We start from the raw sequence: 19,336 nt of genomic DNA on the forward strand, positions 1-19,336 counted from the left end.
TAGAGCACGTGTGCAATGAAAACATTAATACTCGCTGAGTGTACTGATGGTGTTTCACAAGAAGTAGTATTGCAGTATGTTGCCACGTCAGTTCTGTATGTTGTAACGAAGGTTTCACACAGCAGAGGCTCATTGTAGTGAAGGTAAATATTAAAAAGTGAGCAGAAGTTATTCAGTGTAGACTGTCCTCTGTCATTAAAATAAGAAACAGCAGGAGGAGCCAGACACACACACAGACAGCAGTTAAACACCATCACTGCTGTTATTATTGAACCAGGTCAGTGAACGCACCATGGCCTCTTTGAGAGGGGACTAGATCCCATCTCTGTGTTGATGCATCTGGTCCACGTGGATCCTCCAGTCCTGCAGACCAGCACACAGACCAGAGACCGGTCAAACACAACTTAAACAGCAGCAACACAACAGAGAGCATGCTGGGAAACTGCAGCAAATTAAATCCTTCAAACTGCATGTTTCATACTGAGCTTCATTGTATTTATTTGTACGATGTTCTTTCGTTTTACTCCCCACTTGGTCTACACTTAGACATAAAACCTGGCAGACACATAATATTTCTCATTATTACTGTAATAAAAATTATCTGCAGTAATACAGCTGTTGTAGTAATGGTAGTAGCAGTGGAAGTTTTCACAGCTGATTTATAAGACAACATTTTATTTTGTGACAGAATCAACAGGCAGATGTCAGACTGTTGCCTTCAGGGACCACTGAGACATTAAAGTGTACAAGCAGCACAGAGACACCTGCCTTCTGGATTCAGACTTTCCAACCCAGGATCGTCCGGCTGTGAGGCGACAGAGCCGAACACTGAACCAACACGACAGCCTCGTTCTGAAGTTTCATCTCCATGAAAATCAATGAAATGACCTCAAGTCCATCTGTTGTCTCGTGTGTGTCAGGACGCCACTAAACTTCTTCACACCCAAACTCCACCAAATGAATTCGGACTATTTTTCCACTTTTTTAAGTCTGTGTAATAAATCCTCTTTACTGACTAAGTGCACAAACAAAATGTTGGCTATAAAAAGCAACAAGTGATAGAAAACTCTGCTCATTTCTCTGTGACGAAGCTGTTTCAGTGAGGAAAGCTGAAAGCACAGAGACCGACTGACAAATGCTCTTCTGCTCTAAACATGAACACTGCACTTTGTGGTGTTTCAGGAGGGAAACTGCCTCAGTTCGACTCATATTAGTGTCACATTTTCTCCTTCAGCTTTGAATGAGACCCTGGAATGAAGACAAGAAGAAAACACTTTGTTCACGTTTGTTTATTCATCATGTAAACCTTCAGTTCGTTCACACATCCCATCAGTAAAGTCAGTTCAGTGACTCTTGTTCAATGATTTCATGTACAGATTCACTTCATCCACACAATCACTCTGTTTGACCAGAGTGTCAGCTGTGTAGAAGAAGATTATCAATGATCTGCTTGTTGATTATGATAATTCCAGGTTTATAATACCTCATAGTTTGTACGTCGCTTTGATCAACAACATCTGGTCTACCAAACAAACAAATGTAAATGTAATTATAGATTTCTTTACAAATGAATGAAAACAAAATATCTCCGATAAAGGAAGGTCTGGTGCTTTCTCTCTTTAGACCCATGCAGTGGAAGAGAAACAACAACAGACAAACACATCAATACAAATATTCAGCCAACATTTAGAGCACAGAGAAGTTTCCGTCTTCATGCAGAGAAATGTCAGTTCAGCTCAGCCAAAGTCATCCTGAGCAGCGACAGCCTCCATGGCTAAACAGACAGGAAGGAGCGCCACCTAAAGACACTCAAACATTTACAGAACCGCTGATGAGAAGGTGTCACAGGACCACCCATAATGTTTGATTGACAACTGATCTCTGTGCAGTGACGAAACGCCACAACAATCAGCGCTCAGCAGCAAACATGAAGACAAAATAAGTTTAAGAGTTAAAACACAGAATTTAACCCACTGTCCCTTAAATGACTTCTGACTATTTCAGTTTACAGAACTCAGCAGTGGCTCTAAAATAGAAAGACCCAAACAACCCAAGTCCAGCATAGAGAGGTTGAGTGAATGTGGTCTGGACTCTGTGGAGGAGAGTCATTGTTTCAGAGATGCTGTAGAAGGACAGAATACCTGCCCTGTGATCCAGGTACACTCCTACTCTGGAGGACCGAGGACCTGAGACGGGAGTTTTGACATCGTTGTACCAAAAGTTATAACTGTTGTTGTCACAATATAACGCCCAAGATTTGTCATTTCGTCCAAATCCACTGATATTCTTGTATGCGACTGCAACAGAAACTCCTTCCCCTCTCCACTCCACCTCCCAGTAACAATGTCCAGTCAGACTCTCTCTACTCAGGACCTGCCAACCTCTAGTGAGTCTGTCTGGAAAACTATAATAAGAAAGAACTCCCATTAGTCTTGCTTTTCTATTCCCTTCAGATAATAACAGATGTCTATCTGCTGTGTTTGGATCCAGTGTGATTTCACGTGAATATTTTAAGAATCCAGCTCTGGTCTTGGGCCCTGGTTGTGACAGTAAAACATCCACTTCAGTCACCGTCAGTGAGATGTTTGTCCATTTCTCTCTCAGAACGTCCTGTAGTTTATCTCTGACCTCTGACACAGCCGCTGTCACATCCTCAAAGTAGCTCAGAGGACGGATATCGATGCTGGATGAGTCTGTAGACTCACTGAGTCGTGACAGTGACGGGTAGCTGTGTAGAAACTGGGTGTGATCCTCTGTGCGTGAGAGCTGCTCCAGCTCAGCGTCTTTCCTCTTCAGCTCAGTGATCTCCTGCTCCAGCTTCTCCTGAAGCTCTTTGGCTCGACTCACTTCAGTTTCCTGCTGGGATCTGACCTGCTGCTTCACATCAGAGCTTCTTTTCTCCATGAGACGGATCAGCTCAGTGAAGATCTTCTCACTGTCCCTCACTGCTTTATCAGCAGAGCGATTGATCGCCTCCACCTCCTGCTGAAGCAGCTTCACATCTTTCTCTCTGTCCTGGATTCTCTGCTGGATGTTTTGTCGACTCACCTCGAGCTCTCTCTGCCTCTCAGTCCTTTCTGCTGCAGCTGAGACTGTGTCGTGGCCTTTATGTTCATCCACAGAGCAGAGATAACAGATACACTGCTGGTCAGTGCGGCAGAACATCTTCATCACCTCATCATGACGAGAGCAGATTTTCTCCTGGAGCTTCTTGAAGGGGTCCACCAGCTTGTGTTTCTTTAATGGAGCCACATCGTAATGAGGCTGGAGGTGTTTGTCACAGTAAGAGGCCAGACAGACCAGGCAGGACTTGAGGGCTTTCAGTTTTCTCCCAGTGCAGACATCACAGGCCACATCTTCAGGTCCAGCATAGCAGTGATCAGCAGGAGCAGCTTGGAGTCCGGTCTTCTTCAGTTCCTCCACTAAAGCTGCTAACATGGTGTTTTTCAGCAGGACAGGCCTCGGTATAAAGGTCTGCCTGCACTGAGGGCAGCTGTGGATGTTCTTCTCATCCTCTTCATCCCAGTGGGTTTTAATACAGTTCATGCAGTAGCTGTGTCCACAGGGAGTAGTCACTGGATCCTTCAGTAGATCCAGACAAATCGAACAAGAGAAGGTTTTCCGGTCCAGCTGAACTCCTTTCTGCGCCATTTCACCTCTCAGTGGCAACGCCTGTCTGAGTTTCACTTTCTGAGAACTGAAAGGAGTTTGAGCTCTGATCTAAACAGCATGTGTTTGTGCAGTGAATGGGGTCTGTCAGCTCCTGCACTTCACCACATGTTGGCTACACCCATCTTCAAACTGTAGATCTGAAGGGGAGGGAACAAGCAAATATGTGGGCCGAGTGGAGCTCGCTGTGTTTGAGAGCAGGAAGAAGAGGGAGGGGTCGTCAAGCGCTGACTCATTCCAGGAAGAGGAGCAGCGCTGTGAATCTGAACTTTGTTTCCTCATTTTCACTGAAGCCTCGGTTAAAACCTGCTCCCCGTTTGAAAACATTTCAGTTTTTAGCTGTGAAATCCTTCTTCTCCTCAGGCTTCGGTGATGGCTCCATGTTTCTCCAACTCTTCCTCAAATTCTGCTCAGTTTTCTTTTACTGGTTAAAAACCAGCTGAATGACAATAATCAAAGTAAACTATCAGAAAATACTTAAACTGCTGTATAATCATTTTCTCAAGTATTTAATGATCGGCTTTGAAGCATTTGTGACAAAACAGTTGAATTTCAGAAGATCATCCGGAGCCAAACCAGCATTTCAAGCTTCAGATGGGTTTAAACAAATATCATCAAACAAGTTATTTGTTGCAGCTGTGAATCCAGAAGGACACGACTGAACCAGATCAGCTGCTTCTGCAGTTGTTGATTCATATGAATTGATGAATCTGTAGAGTTGATGGACTTTTGTTTGTTTGCATTTGATGAATATCTTTAGTCTTTTCACAGCTAATCAACAGAGATCACACTCCAACTTTTTACTTTCATCATTACCTTAAAACGATTAAAGCTTTACTGATAGTTGTACAGAAAAGTGTTGATATTAAAGTATCACCATGAAATCAAATCTTCCTCAGACACACTGTGGTCGACCTGAACTTCAGCAGGTGGAAGCAGGAAGTCAGATGAGTCCAAAAGAAACCAGAAGACTTTTGTAAAACATGGCTGATTTGAAGTGGAAATAAAGGAGGGCCAACTAAAGTAAAAGCTGCAGTCAGTGAGAATCAGAAGCCAAACGACCTCTAATAAAGGCAATAATTTCAGCTTTTTTATTTGAAATGATGCAATCCTAGAATGTGTGTAAAAGGTGAGGAGTCAGAGACGAGGACTCGAACCTCAGCTGCATCACAAGGTGCCATTTTATCACCTTTGTTATTTTCTGTGTAAACCAATGAGTTTAAAATCCAAGACTCACGCTTTAACTTCCTGCAGTGTGCTGACGATATGGCACTGGTTGGCCTTCTGTGTGAGGGGGACTCTGCAAAAGATGGCGCATATTTTAATCATGTAGTTTTCCTTCAGCAGTGGTGTGAGGAGAGTGTGTTTAGTAAATGTAGGTGAAACCAAAGAACTTTTCTTATCCAGCAACACACAAGACACTCCTGATACATTTCAACCTTTGACCTTCACTGGATCCCCCGTAGAAACTGTAGGAAAACACTGACAGGGAGCGTTTTACTGCACTGTGAGGACTTTTACTTTGGATACTTTCAGTACATTTTGCTGATAAAACTTACAAACTTTTACTTAAGTAAAGTTTGAATGCAGGACTTTTACTTGTGGTGGAGAATTTTCACAGTGTGTGTTAGTACTTTTACCGACGTAAAGAATCTGAATACTTCTTCCACCGCTGCATAGAGCTTGGTGACATCATGTGAAACCCAGCACAGCTCCACCCACACCTGACCAAAGGTCCAATCAGACAGAGCGATCGGAAACACCTGAGTGGGTGTGAGGAGCCTTTAATCTGCACAGTAACTAAATCTGTCAAACAAGAGTTTCTCTCTGAAGAGTAGTGGAGTAGAAGTATAAAGCAGCACCAAATGGAAATACTCAAGGAAAGTACAAGTACCTCAAAATTGTACTTCAGTACAGTACTTGAGTAAATGTGCTCGGTTACTTTCCAGCAGTGGTGATGAGCTGTGAGTGGCTGGAAGCAGGAGCTCAGATGTTCAGGAGGACTACGACTTTGAGGCTGACCGTAAACTCTTTTAGTGCCGACGTCTCTCAGCGGCTGCTTGTTTTATTCCTCTCGTGTCTTTAAGGCACTGCTTCCCAACCTGGGGGTCGCCAAAGCTTCCCGGGGGGGTCGCGAGGCCTTCTTGATTTTAAGGGCTGTAAGAAACCTAATGAGATTGTCATTTTAAAAGTTTAGATTATTATTTAAGATGTAAACTTCAGGATCTGACAGGATCAGGGCTCGATGAGGAGCTGAACACCAGCTGTATTCACAGCTTGCCTCTCTGCTCAACAGCCTCGTCCTGCAGTAGGAAAGTTAACAGAACAAGAGTCAGGGAGAGGAGAACACTGAAGAAGCCTATTAAGGATGTAAGATTGTTAAAAATTTTATTAAAAATACAGAATACAGACAGAGAACTGTATAAAACGTTCCTAAAAACATCATGAAAACTCGTCTCTGATGGAGTATTCACAGGAAATAATCTGCTCAGAAGTCATCCACACAAACTTCCTGCAGATACTGCGTTCGTTGTTAATAATTGTACAGTTTATCAGCTGATCTGTACTGTTATTGCTATGCACTGAATATAACACGATATAATATCCATACGGCCGTCACTTTGCTCAGTGACAGAAAAGGAAAAAGGTCGGCAGCATGGACGGATGATCGAAAATGAAATGTAGACTTTCTCATTTGTGTTCGTCGTGGATTTCTTTTGTTGCTTGTATCGATGGACTCAAAGTGAAAAATAAATCCCATAAAAAACAATTTGGTCTTTTTCAGCATTTTCAAATAAATGTGTTTTTCTCATGAATTTCATTTCCAAAACACAAGAAATCACGTTTTTGTAAATATGTGAAACCAAACTATCACAAATCAAATGAAACGTGCAACATACAAAGATTAGTGCTTCATACATGTTACAGCATTTTCTCATATTTCATTCACTTCCACTGATTTCAGTTTGTGGAGTCAGCTGGAGAAAATAAAGATGGCCAGCAGGGGGCGCCACCTGTCCTCACGATGTGCTTTCCAGTCACCTGCGGAGCAGCTCGGCTGGTTCAACAACACATTGTGATTTTCATATAAAACGTTTATACAGTGTTCAGGAGCAGAATAAACTCATTATTAGGATTCCAAATTAGCACGAGGCTGATCTTTAATAAACGTCTTTATAACCAGTAAGCCCACCTGAGTCTGCAGCACCTGAACACAACACCTGCTGCGGCTGACAGTTTGAAAAGCTTTCAGCCAGCAGAGAGGTGAAGAAATAAAAGAAAGTGCTGAAAGCGAGTTGAAGCGTCCAGTTTCTCCTCGAACAGATTCAAACATCTGAGGTACTTTACCTGAGTCTTTTCCTTCCACGCCACTTCCTGCTTCTGCTGCATCTTTTGACTCCGCTGCATTTATCTGACGGCTTTAGTTACTTTATTAAGATTTTTACACGTAAAACACATGAAGAGTTTGTAAAATCTGATGTTCTGTTATAAATGAAACTCCCCGGCAGTTTATGTGTCAAAACCACATTTTAACTGTTGACACTCTCTTTAGTAAAAACAACAACGACTGAAAATTCAACACAAGGTCCAACATTTACTCAAGTTCTTAAGCACAAATTCGAGGTACATGTACTTTACTTTGACTTCACTGCATTTATCTGACGGCTTTAGTAACTTTACAGATTAAGATTTTTACACAAAACATAAATTAATCTCCCCAACAGTTTGTACAGCTGGAACGATTAATCGATTAATCGATTAGTCGATTGACAGAAAACTGTTTTGATGTCTGAAGTCGTTTCTCCTGTAAATCCCTTCCTGGCTGCAGCTGCTCAGATGTGCAGATCTGCTGCTTTTCCTCTGAACGACTGTAATAACTGTAATGTTTGTTAATAACGTCGAGCTTTGGACACGACGACACGGTGAAGGCGTCACTTTGGGCTCTGGGTCGTCGTGACGGCGTTTCTCACCGTTTTCACCAGTTTTCCAAACCGATCGATCGATCGATGGATCGACGGATCGACGGAGAAAAGAATGGGCAGATGGATCCAGAATGAAAAGCATCATCAGCTGCAGTCCGATACAAACCGGTTCAACATGAGCTCCAGCTCCACCAGCTGCAGCAGCAACATCCTGCTTTACATTAATGCACGAGGAATAATAACCTGATGATAGAATATATAACAGCACAGCAGCCACAGGGACGCTGCACTGCTTTAATGCTTTAAGGGCTTTTTCCTGATCACACGCTCACACTTTTACTGCAGCAGAGTGTGTGTACAGAGTGTGTGTTAGTACTTTTACTGCAGCAGAGGGTTTTACAGTGTGTGTTAGTACTTTTACTGCAGCAGAGTGTGTGTGTTAGTACTTTTACTGCAGCAGAGTGTGTGTGTTAGTACTTTTACTGCAGCAGAGTGTGTGTACAGTGTGTATCAGTACTTTTACTGCAGCAGAGTGTGTGTACAGTGTGTATCAGTACTTTTACTGCAGCAGAGTGTGTGTACAGTGTGTATCAGTACTTTAACTGCAGCAGAGTGTGTGTGTTAGTACTTTTACTGCAGCAGAGTGTGTGTACAGTGTGTGTATCAGTACTTTTACTGCAGCAGAGTGTGTGTGTTAGTACTTTTACTGCAGCAGAGTGTGTGTACAGTGTGTATCAGTACTTTTACTGCAGCAGAGTGTGTGTGTTAGTACTTTTACTGCAGCAGAGTGTGTGTACAGTGTGTATCAGTACTTTCACTGCAGTACCGGCTCTGAGTGCTTCCTGCTCCGCTGCCTCTGTGAACGTGTTCACACTGAAAAAGTGGCTGAATGAAACGGAAACACTCTGAGTGCAAACGTCTGATGTGAAAACGGCTTTAAAAAGACAAAAGAATTCCTTCTGAGTGTTTAAGTCTGTTTGTGTTTAAGTGGTTTATTCGAATTTCGTCATTTATCGGATCATTTCGATGAAAACAAACACAAACTGTTAGAAACTAATTTCCATCCACTTCTTCCTCCACCGTTTAAACAATCAGATTCTGTCTGACCTTTGACCTTTGACCTGTGACAGATGTGCTGATGAAGATCTAATCAGAGCTGCACTGTGTGCTGATGAACACACATCTTCAGTCCGATCTTCATCGTCTCCTCATCTTCTCTGACGTGGCTCAGACCGGAATCCTGTGTCCGTTAGTCTAAAGACCCGATCCCCTTCAAAACCACGTTACAGGCCACTGAGTTCTTAGGTGTTCTTAAAGATTTCAGAGGCCTGCAGGGTTGAAAGAATCCGACTTTTCACAAAAACCACAAATCAGACCGCCGCTGCAGAGAAATCACAGTTATAAGACGGATTTATGGTTTAAAGACTAGAAAATGTGTTCATTTGGATAACTTGTATTTAAGTTAAAAAATTATGACACAAGTCAACATTTTTACTGTTTAAGTCCCACTTTTGAGATAATGTTAAGCTTTAAAGGTCAGAATTGACTATTACGTCATTATGTTGACTTTAAAATCTTCCTGTTTCGTCATCGCTGACACCGCCCCCCCCCCATACTGAAGTAGTTTGTTATTTCTAACAATAAAGTCTGATTTCTTCACGCTGGAAAGTCACAAAGTTAAAGGTTGTTTGATAAAAACATGAACTGATGTTTCTTTAACTGCTGAACTGTTGGGGGGGTTTGCTTCAGGAGTTTTCATTAAAGATAAATCACAGTGTGGAGACTTTTTCCTGAAGTTTTGTCTCCGAGGTGACACGGAAGTGGCCGCAGTGTCCTCTGCGCCGCAGAGCTGCGCAGTAGCGGGCTGGGTGTAGTCTGGAGTCTCGTCTTTTCCTGCTGGAGTTTGCGCATGGCGGCGGACACAAAGAGCTGAGGCCCGAGCTCCGACCCACACGCAGCAGGACAGCCGGGACACGAAGCTCTGGACGCGGCCTGGAGCGAAGACAATCTGCCGCTGCTGATTCCTCGGAGGGGGGTCTGTCAGTAACCGGAGAGTTACCGCAAACTTTTGGGACGAGTTCAGGGAGAGTTTGAGTCGGAGTTCGCGCAGAGTCTTTCTGGTCGAGAGGGAGGACTGAAAAAAATGCGAAGTTTAATCCGGGCTCTGGTCGCTTGGAGCTGGGTGGCGGTGTGCGTCCGCGCTGCCATGGATGAGTGCGCGGACGACCAGGACACGCCGCAGCGCTGCATGCCCGAGTTCGTTAACGCCGCTTTTAACGTTACCGTGGTGGCGACCAACACCTGCGGCTCTCCGCCAGAGGAGTACTGCGTGCAGACCGGCGCCACCGGGGTCACCAAGTCCTGCCACATCTGCGACGCCCGGGACCCCCGGAACCACCACAGCGCCGTGTACCTGACCGACTACAACAACCAGCAGGACACCACCTGGTGGCAGAGCCAGACCATGCTGGCGGGCATCCAGTACCCGAACTCCATCAACCTCACCCTGCACCTCGGTAAGATCCCCCCGATAACACCCACCTTCTCTCCGCGCGAGAGATCCTCCGCGCCGAATCCCATTGGAAAAACTCACAATTCAAGGTTTTCATTGTTGCTGAAAAACGCACCTACATAGGTGAAAACAACCACATATATTTTATACATTTTATGGAACCACTCGTTTATTCGGCTCACACTTAATACCCTCAAACCACACTTTCTGTAGTAAATTCCAACTTTACACAGAAGCTCTGCCTATCATTCTCTCTGCCTCTTCGCATCTAAATACAACTCAGCGGGCAGCAATGAACAGCTGTTATTTGAAAAGCTCGTGAAGCAAACTGCTACTTGATGTAGTAGCCGTGTGCCGAATCGTGGACACTGTCTTCACAATTCAAAGAAGAGCTGCAATTGTGGCATCTGATGTGAGCACGGTTGAATACTAGAGCGAAAACTTTAAATTGGTGAAGTGTTTTTACGGAGTTTGGTGCGACTTTCTGTTGTATGGAGATTATAGGGTTGCTTAACTCTGTGCTATGCCGAACTCGCATGAAAGAAATGTGAAATGGCCTTAAACGAGCTGAAAGAGGAATGTCATGGAGTTGTGTCTCTAACTTGGAAACTTGGGAGCTTTCTGCTGCCAGCGGAGCAGCATGGGGGTTTTCATTGTTGGGGGTGGACTGTGTGTGTGTGTGAGTGTTTCACGCTCTTATATCCCGGTGGGGACTGTAACCTGAATGCACACCGTGGGGACAGTCACTGCGGTCCCCACAGGTAGAGACGGCTTTTTGAGGGTTAAGACTTGGTTTTAGGGTTCAGGTTACTATTAGGTTCGGGTTCGGGTTCGGGTCTAGGGAAGGCATTATGTCAATGACATGAAACAGACGTGTGTGTGTGTGTGTGTGTGTGTGTGTGTGTGTGTGTGTGTGCAGATGGGGGTTGCAGCTCTTTTCTGGCCTGGCTGCAGGCTCAGCCTCTCCCAGCAGTAACGTCACGTTCACTTTGTGATTTCAAGTGTTTGTTTGACAAAAACTGCACAGACTCTGGTTTTCTCTCGACAAACAGCCGGAGGTGTGAAGTTAGCAGCCCGGTGTCCTGTCGGCCCCCTAAACGCATCACCGAGGCGTCCTCCCGGGGGGGACAGCTGGTCTCCTCGGGGGACCGAAGGAAGTTACACATGTTGGGTTTTAAAGGCTGTTTCTGATACTTTTAGGCTGAAACTATAAATCGATCGACAGCAAATGAATCAGCACCTATTTTTGATAATCAGTTAACCATTTAAAGTCCTTTTTCGTGCAAAAATACCAAATATTCTCCACGTTCCCCAAAACAAGACATTTTAAGACTTCACGTTGTTTTTTTTTTTGTGTTTTCTGACAAACGATTATCCTGAAAATAATCTGCAAATTAAGTGATAATGAAAATGTTTGTTGGTCGCAGCGTTAAATAACCTAAAGTTTTACTGCTTTTTGGCACAAAGCTTGCACCCGTTGAAGTAAAAGATGTTTAAGAATAACACACCTGGTGTGAAGAGAAACAACATGTAGACTATAATGTAAAAAGGTTAAAAACATTTACACAAAATGTAATTTAACGGTTCAATGATTACATGCAATGTGAAATTCGTGATTTTTCAAATTTATTTTTTGTTAAATACTCAGAAAATTGTACAGAGTTTGGTTGGTGGCAAGTAAACACTGCCTTGGTTTGTGGCGTTCTGCTGGGAGACTTTGACCCTTGACCTTACTGGGTGTTTCTAAAATCCCGGCTTCAGCCCTGCAAGGTCGATTTACGAGCCTTTTCCGGAGCTTTCAATCACATCTCACAGTCGTCCTCCGACTTTTCATGGAAATAGCTCAGTTGTCTGTCTTTTTTTTTTTTTTAAAAGAAGCTCTTAGCTGGTTACGGAAAGAAAATTTAACATAAAATGCTGTTGTTGTTGTAAAACTCCAAACTCTATCTGCTGATGAAGGCCACAACATGTGGCAGAAAGCTCTGGAAGAAATCTAAAAAGTGAGCTTTGAGTTTAGACCTTTTTTTTTTTTTGTCCAACAGTAAGTGGTTTCTCATCCTCATTGCTGCTGTTCTTTCCGTCCTAAGTAGTCAGATTAATCGATTGACAGAAAATGAATCGACAACAATTTTGATCCCCGATCACTTGTTTTTAAGTCACGAGCGAAGCTAAAATGCCAAACGTTTGCTGCGTTTCTCAGTTTCATATCACAGGAAACTAAACATCTTCGGGTTTTGGGCTGTTACGTCCGCAGATGTAAACGTGGACTGGGAAACTGTGACTTTTTATCTCTTCCAGACTGAACGGCCAATCAAATCAGACTTTATCTGCAGCCCCGCTGACTTCCCGCCCCCTCGTGGCTGCTCTGTTAGCCGTCGTCTTGGTTTTCCCGGAGCTCCGCCTCTGCCTTTTAAAAATACCTGTCTATTTCTGAAGCCGGTGTGCCTCTGGCCTCCCAGCAGCACTACTGCTTTTAACAGTGCTTGCCATTCCTGAGGGGTTGAGTCACGCTGCTGGTTGGAGCTGCTGTCTCTGTAGCCTCAGGTACTGAGCTCAGGTCAGGGCTGCAGCGGGCTCGACGCCTCGTTTTCAAATGGAAATGCGTTTAATGACGCGCTGAGTTTTGTGTCCTCCAGGCTGTGTTTTCGTTGTCGGGTCGCCGCCTTCTTCACGAGCAGCGCTCAGGCTTTGTTCTGCTGCAGATAACCTCAGAGCGTCGGGCTCAGATGTGTGGCCGAGGAAATGTGTGGAGTCAGAACACCTCAGCACACTTCCAGCAGGAAAGATCAGATTAAAGCTGCTCTTATTTTTAAAAACCCAGCTGCCGTCTGAGGCTGAAACAGGAAGTGAGCGTCCTGTTTGTTAATATAAAGTCAGTTCAGTCGCTGTCGTGGGCAGTTTGATCACCGGTAAACTTTCCTCTTAAAGCGTCGCAGATTTCTGGGTAATGAAGTCCTCGTATTTCCACGTCCGGCGGAGTTTGAGGGTTTTGTTTCAGTCGTTGTGATTGTGTAATTACATCTTTCAGTAAATTTCCTAAATGTTTGTCGGCTCGGCAGGAAGCGGCTCTGCGACTGTTTGTTGAAAGTCGAAGGGCTCGTTGAGGAGCTTGTTTCCTGTTTAGAAGAGTCTTAAATATTTTGTCCTTTTCTGCCAAAGTGCTCTTTAACAGAGATGAGCCTCCACATTTTAGAAAGAGCTGAGAAAGAAGTGCAGTTTATGAAGCTCGCTGAACAATTACAAAAGCTCTGATTGGTTGTTTGTTTCTCCAGCGGGGGGGAACTGGTGACCATCCATTGACGATCACAACATCAGACTGGTGAAATGTTTTGGTGGTGGCTGTTTGATCCAAAACAGAAGTACAGTTTAAACCTGATAAAGTGATAGAAATCAGGAGCTATCTGATCAAATAAGTCAACAAGATCATAACTCTGACAAAACATTTGATGCCAACTTTTTGACTACAGCTGTCGGATGCCCAGCCCCGGGAACCAGACATTGCTCACGTTTCCACCTTTTTATCCTCAAAATCAGGTGAATCTGCTGAGTTCTCAATCCCCGAGCGTCTGTGGATGATAAAGTTCAGATTGAGGCTGTGATGCCGGCAGTCTTAATCTCAGGAAATGAGATGTGTTTGCGGAGCTCAGGTCTGGAAGTCTTTCTGTGTGTTTGGACTCTTTGATGCGGCAGGAAGGCGACGTGTCCCGACTCGACTCTGCAGCTCAGACTGCCGAGGCAACATGAAAGACCCACAAAGAAGAAACCTGCAGATGGACAGAGAGGGGCCTCTGGATTTAACCAACACAGCTGAAATCCACGAGGGAAACTAAACCTGCTCGCAGATCGTCACTCGCTATAAGACACTGTGACTGGAGTTGGATATTGTAGGAAATATTTCAATGCTAGTATCAGTAGTTTGCCTGTGGACCTGTACCTGATCTGTACTGACACCCGAAACTATACTTTTTTCAATATCTCACTTTGGAAAAGTATAGTTTTTAGTTTCACAAAAGAAGCCAAAGTTGTCAAATCTGGACACAAGCAGCCGCGCGAGAACTGTCTGAATAAAACACAGTCGAAAATTGGCAAAATTCTGAATGGAGTCTGGCACAGTCTGATCAAAGAATCTGCTCTGTCTGCTTGCTCTCAGGGCTTTTCTAACTAAAGCTAGTTACGGATCAGTGAAATGTTTCGTGGCTTCTGTTCAGTCCAAAATGTCCGACACGGCAGTCTTCTACAATCAGGAAAACGCATCCTTTATGAAACGTTCATACGTTTAAACTATTGGCTTCATTAAAGCCTAATAAATAACGTAGTATTTATTAGTTAATGTTAACGTAGTTATTGTTTTACGCCTCGGTCTTAAGCATTAATAAGAAAAGGCTGGTCGAAGCACAACGCGAGCTGCTCACACAAAGGTTGCTCTGACTAAGAACTGATTTGTGAAGCGTTAGTAAATGATTTGTTAAGCGTAATGTAACTACTAACTACCACCACTGAGGTCGGTAAGGACTGAGTCTACTAATGTTCTACGATGTGGTTTAAGTTACCTTTCAGGGTGTTTCGCAGTAATCACAGAGAGCTTCGTGTAAACGTGAGGTTACTTTAAGGGAGGCTGAAGCAGCACGTGAAAACAGCTGGACTCATCCCGGCTGTCTTGTGGGGGGGGTTACTCGCTTCAGTACCTGAGTGGCTCTTTGAAGTCTGAACATGGAGGCAAAACATCCCTGAATTCTTCACAAGATGAAAGCACAGCTGGCTCGTCTTACAACAGGAATAACTGTGACTGTGAAACAACCAGTCAGACTCACTCAGACCTTTACTTTAGATTCTACTGAAGATCCCAAACCTGTCGGGCCGCGAGACATCCAGAGTCACAGGAAGTTTAAGGGACATTTCGGGGTGTTTCTGGGGGCTAAAGGGACTTTGTCTCTTTCATCAGCTCCAATAAGCTGATCGTCCAGCTGTGCAACTCTCATTATCACTCCACTTCCCCGTTTCCCACGCTGAGCTCATTCCTCAGGCACAAAACAATGAGTCCGGACCAGATGACTCCCCCTCACCCCTCCTCACCCTCCCAACGCACACACTCTCAGATTGGTATAATTTGCAACAGCTGGCCACTCCGGGGGGAAAAAACGGGCTTGTTCTTTTATGGCGGGCTGGGAAAGCCTGCGAGGAAGACGAGGAGCAGTAGCTCGAGGCAGGGTTTTCCCACACTGCACTGCTGCCTCTGCTGTCCGACGGACAGACAAGCGTCTTCCCGTAAGACACGCTGCATGTTTCAGATCGACTCCTGCAGCAGAGAACAACCAAAAAGTCCCAATTTGATCCAGAAGCTTCGGTTCGTGTGACGCCTCAGTCCCACAAACTGATTCTCTCCCGCGTCTCTGTGTTGACATTGAACATATCGTCTACACGCTCAGCTCTCATTGGTTATTTTCTGATGCGGCCACCAGTAGTAGTTCATTTCCTGTTGGTTTAGTAACTCCTGTCTTTGCCTTAATACGTGTGTTTGAAACTGCGTCCTGTGTTTGGACTCAGCCCAGTTCTGGTCCTGGTCCTGGTCAAAGCAAGTGTTTGAGTCTTTGTTCTGGAGTTAAAAGGAGCAGCAAGTTTTCTATGATTTCTAAGCGAATTTATGGACGTTTATGCTCGATTAATGATACATAACGATGTGTAAGTCATACTGAATCTAAACTGAGTTATGACTCTCTCTTAATCCCCTCCGTGAACTGTGAGTCACCGCTGCAGCTCCAACTGCTGACAAACTACAATAACCTACTTCCTGTTGTTGTCACAACACCCGCGCGCCACCTGTCCCTTTCACCTCGCACGCTGTCTCGGAGTCTCTGCCTCCGGGACTCGAACTTTTTGTCCAAGAACTTTTTAGAAATTGCGACGTGGCACAAAATGAGCTCAGCGTGAATCGTGGAGTCCTCGGCTGGGTGGATCTGGGTTGATAAGCAGTCCACGACAGATGGAGGTGCTCAAGCAGCAGGTAGAAACCGTTTGTTCTGGAACGGTCAGGTTGAACTCGGGGCCTCCAGGGGCCGTTTGTTGTTTCACTGACTGACACTTGAGGGGCCCCGAGCTGACGCATGAATATTCATAAGAATCCAAGAGTTCAGCGTCACAGAAAGCGGTTTGTACGAGAGGGGGCGGCGGCTGAGCAGTGAGTTGATGGTTTATCTTCGCTCCAGGTTTTCATGCCATGAGCAGACTTGCAGACGCAGGTACGACGCCTCAGTTTCGTTCTGCAAATCGGGTTACGTTTGAGAGCCCGAGATCCTGAATACGAGAAAACAGATTTCTTGTGAATTTGAACGAACGCTAATGATAAAGGTTCACAGGGGGGGTGGCTGAAGGAACCACTTTAACTTCTTATTCATTAATAGTAGTTTGGTCCATATTGGCCAACCTTAAAGGATTTTATCATCGTTATTCTTTTACTGTCCACCTTTCAGACCAGTCAAGACCTCGACAGACTGATAGTCGTAGTTACGTGATTATGAACGTGTTTCAGTAGATTAGATGTTTCATTGTGTGATTTAAACTAAATTCCCAGAAATATGACAAGACTGCAGCGAGCTCAGTGGTCCTGAATCAGAGGACGTCAGGCACCAGGTCCTCCTGGTATCCGGCTCAGAAAGGGTTTAAACGAGGCAACATATCCAGAATAAATCTTCATCGGGAACAAAATGCAACGTTTATTCTGAACCCTCATATTAAATGAGACAGAAATAAATCAGCAGTTAAGTGTTTTATGGCGTTCTGAAGTTGTACGTGTGTTCTCAGCCCATCGTTGGTTCTCCTGGTCAAACATCTGTACTTCCTGTCGGAGCGGCGGCGCCACGTCGTCGCTCTGTTGTCACATTCCTGCCTGTGAGCAGACAGAGCTGCAGTTACTGGACTCATCGTGACGTCAGACATGTCAGGCGTCCACTGCAGCTGCCAGCTAGCGATTATTGTCGTTACTGATTAATAAGTTGATTTATCATTTGGTCGGAAAATCGTGAAAAATGATCAGAATTTCTTCAATTATTATTATTTGTTATTATTATTATTATTTATCTTGTTTTTAATGTTGTACAGCACTTTGGTTCAGTTTCGGTTGTTGGAAGGTGCTGTAGAAATAAAGTTTGATTGATTGATTGATTGAATCCGAAGGTCTTCACACGTCAACACGGTCCAACGGCAAAAGATAAATTCAGTTTAATTTCATATAAGATAAAGAAAAGCAACAAATCCTGGAACCAGAAAATGATCAATCATCCAAATATTTGCTGATTATTCATCCGTCCAAATGAAGTCATCGTGTTGAACCACATGTTTTATTACTAAACTGACTAATTCATTGCAACGTGAGTTCTGCACATGCTCAGTAGCAGCCAGTTGTCACCTGTTGTGCAGCTGATTTGATGAATCAATAAATCAGAGACGACGTCTCGCTCTGTGTGAATATGCTGCCTCACAAACCAGATTTCAAGTCAAACAAACTCACTTCCTCCTCAGTGTGTGACCTTCAGGTCTGAACCTCAAGGCAGGAATTCAGACTATTCTCCAGACCCCCTCCCCAATCAAAGAGAGGACGCGTCCTATCAGGAGATCAGAGGCTGCTGCGACCTCACAAACCTCTTTTCTTGCTTTAACATGGAGGGTTATCCTGTCTGTGTGGTCACTCCTTCGCACAGAAACCTGCTCTGAATGCGTCGCACATACCTGACCTTTACAGGAGAGCTCCATGTCGACGCTGCTCGTCTTCAGTCTTTTGATTATGCGAGTGTTTTCCGTGATCAGATGTTTCCTCATTGACACGTCTTTTGTTGTTTGATTTGGTATCAGAGCAAAAGCTTGAATTTCATGTTAGCTCGAGCCTTCTCCTCCAGCTGCACATGAAACCCAGCGATGCCCCAAACTAAACACTCAGTGTGCTGAAAGTTGATTAACCTGGAAACTGATTTCTTGTGTGTAAAATCCTCCTCTGTTCTCTTTAGACTTCTGGAGATCTTGCTCCTGAAATTTGAAGGTGGAAACAGTTTGATAACTTGGATTTGTTGAAAGTTCGTCTCGTCTGATTTGCTCCTCTTTGTGTGTAAATCACATGTTCAAATGTGTGCGACTTGTGTTTGTGCTCGCTTTGTTTCCTCGAGTCTTGAAGCAAGATTTCTGGAGATCCCAAAAAAAAAAAAACAAACAGCGTCCTTTCATCCCCTGAGGAATCACCTCCTGATGTTGAAGCTGCCGCTCTGTGTTTGTTCACTCATCACACTTCACTTTGAAGTACAAACCCCACATTCTTGTTTCCGCGTGCTAATTAAAAGGCCCGTGGTGCGTTCAGGGTCACTGCTGGACCGTCACACGCTGTCATCGGGGCTCCGTGACAACACAAGTCCCGTCCTGTCCCCCACGCCGCTGCGGCCATTTTGGTTCTTCACAAAGTTCTGGTTATCCGTAAGCATCGAGCGGTGTCAGTATACTGTGTAGAGCTGATACACTTTGTATTGTGTCATTTAACGGTTAACCGACTATTGATTAACACGTCCTATAATTCAATACAAACTCCTTTATTTGCATCCCTGACGCACCTCCCCCCCTCGCTGCTTTGTCGTGGCACGTCGATGAAAGACTGACTTGGTTTAGGTGGTCTGTCTCCGGGTCATTAGCTTTGTTCTGTACAGTGCGTATCATTCCTGCCAGCTGAGCTCGTCGGTTCTCCGCTTTCTTCTTTGTTGCCACAGTGCGTCCTGTTGGTCGTGCGGCAGGCTGTTATTAAACCCGACTTCGCTCCTGCTGACACCTGGATCAAACCTTCGCCGTGAGATGACGAAGTCACAGGAAGTCGTAACCGTCTGCGTTCTTCATGACTGTAATTACAGCTTCATCTGTGCCTCCACCGGATCCACGCTGATGAGGGTTTATTGAACCTGCAGGCAGTGAAAGCAGCAGCACACCTTATCAGAACACACTGCTGCCACAGAGCAGTCTGGGTCCGGATTTTATTAAATCCACATTCAGCATCGAATCCCTTATTGAAGCTATTGAGGTGCAGTTTTTATTGGTTTGAAGTAACAGAGGTTCTAAATAAACGGAGGCCAGCATACGAAGCAGGATCTAAACGTCTGTCGTGCTTCAGGAGTCGCCTGATGTTTCACCTGAGAATGAGGAGACGGCAGGTGTCCTAACCAGGACTTAATGGCCGCTTCAGTTTTGGATCTGGTTCCCGTTTCAC

General features: G+C 44.6%; 2 protein-coding genes across 2 annotated transcripts in view; one reads left to right on the plus strand and one right to left on the minus strand.

Moving 5' to 3' along the window:
* Positions 1 to 1,273: 1,273 nt before the first annotated feature.
* LOC122886963 (tripartite motif-containing protein 16-like) lies at positions 1,274 to 3,739 on the minus strand. The gene has a single exon (XM_044219738.1). The coding sequence runs from the start codon at positions 3,649 to 3,651 to the stop codon at positions 1,996 to 1,998; it is 1,656 nt and encodes a 551-aa protein (XP_044075673.1). The 5' UTR covers positions 3,652 to 3,739; the 3' UTR covers positions 1,274 to 1,995.
* A 5,564-nt stretch (positions 3,740 to 9,303) lies between these two features.
* The window catches only part of lamc1 (laminin, gamma 1), a 78,605-nt gene continuing 68,572 nt past the window's right edge, over positions 9,304 to 19,336 (plus strand). Inside the window, exon 1 of the mRNA XM_044219684.1 lies at positions 9,304 to 10,108. Coding sequence (XP_044075619.1) covers positions 9,736 to 10,108 — 373 coding nt within the window. The 5' untranslated portion in view covers positions 9,304 to 9,735. The remainder of the gene's footprint in view (positions 10,109 to 19,336) is intronic.

This window comes from Siniperca chuatsi, linkage group LG13 (genome assembly GCF_020085105.1).
Source record: "Siniperca chuatsi isolate FFG_IHB_CAS linkage group LG13, ASM2008510v1, whole genome shotgun sequence".
NCBI lineage: Eukaryota > Metazoa > Chordata > Actinopteri > Centrarchiformes > Sinipercidae > Siniperca > Siniperca chuatsi.

Bases quoted from the DNA above. Each gene is read 5' to 3' on its own strand.
- LOC122886963 (XM_044219738.1), bottom strand. From the start codon at position 3,651: ATGGCGCAGAAAGGAGTTCAGCTGGACCGGAAAACCTTCTCTTGTTCG.